At 66.0% G+C, this 423-nt stretch overlaps 1 protein-coding gene across 1 annotated transcript in view; it reads right to left on the reverse strand.

Moving 5' to 3' along the window:
- The window catches only part of CHRNE (cholinergic receptor, nicotinic epsilon), a gene marked incomplete at its 5' end in the record, with an annotated part of 5,937 nt that extends 5,570 nt beyond the window's left edge, over positions 1 to 367 (reverse strand). The window contains 2 exons of the mRNA XM_015427900.1: positions 28 to 137; positions 290 to 367. Coding sequence (XP_015283386.1) covers positions 28 to 137; positions 290 to 367 — 188 coding nt within the window. The remainder of the gene's footprint in view (positions 1 to 27; positions 138 to 289) is intronic.
- Positions 368 to 423: the final 56 nt, after the last annotated feature.

Raw genomic sequence — 423 nt, forward strand, 5'->3', positions numbered from 1 at the left:
CCACCCCCCACCCACCCCCGGACTCACTTGTTCTCCAGGACGATGTCCGGGAGCCAGACCTGGTCGGCGGGGACGTGCAGGGCGCTCACCCCACCAAAGTCTTCGCTGGCAAAGTCCAGGCGAGGATCGGACCACTCCTGAGGGCAGAGAGGGCGCGGAGCGGGAGGCCGGCGGCTGGGGGGGGGGCCCCAAGGAGGAGAGGGGAAGGGAGCTCAGGCAGGGCGCCCCCCCCACAGGGAAGGTCTGGGGTGGCCCACGGTCCATGCAGCGTGCCCACCGTGGCACTCACTTGCGTGATCCAGACGTTGGTGGTGAGCGTTTCTTCCTTCTCGTTCTGTAAAGGGAAGGCTGGACAGGAACTGGGACTCGGCCACAGGCCAGTGGAGAGATGCTTCAGAGTCTCTCAGGAGCACAAAATGCTTC

The sequence above is a fragment of the Gekko japonicus genome, unplaced genomic scaffold (assembly GCF_001447785.1).
Source record: "Gekko japonicus isolate JY-2015 unplaced genomic scaffold, Gekko_japonicus_V1.1 scaffold761, whole genome shotgun sequence".
In the NCBI taxonomy this organism is placed as follows: Eukaryota; Metazoa; Chordata; class Lepidosauria; order Squamata; family Gekkonidae; genus Gekko; species Gekko japonicus.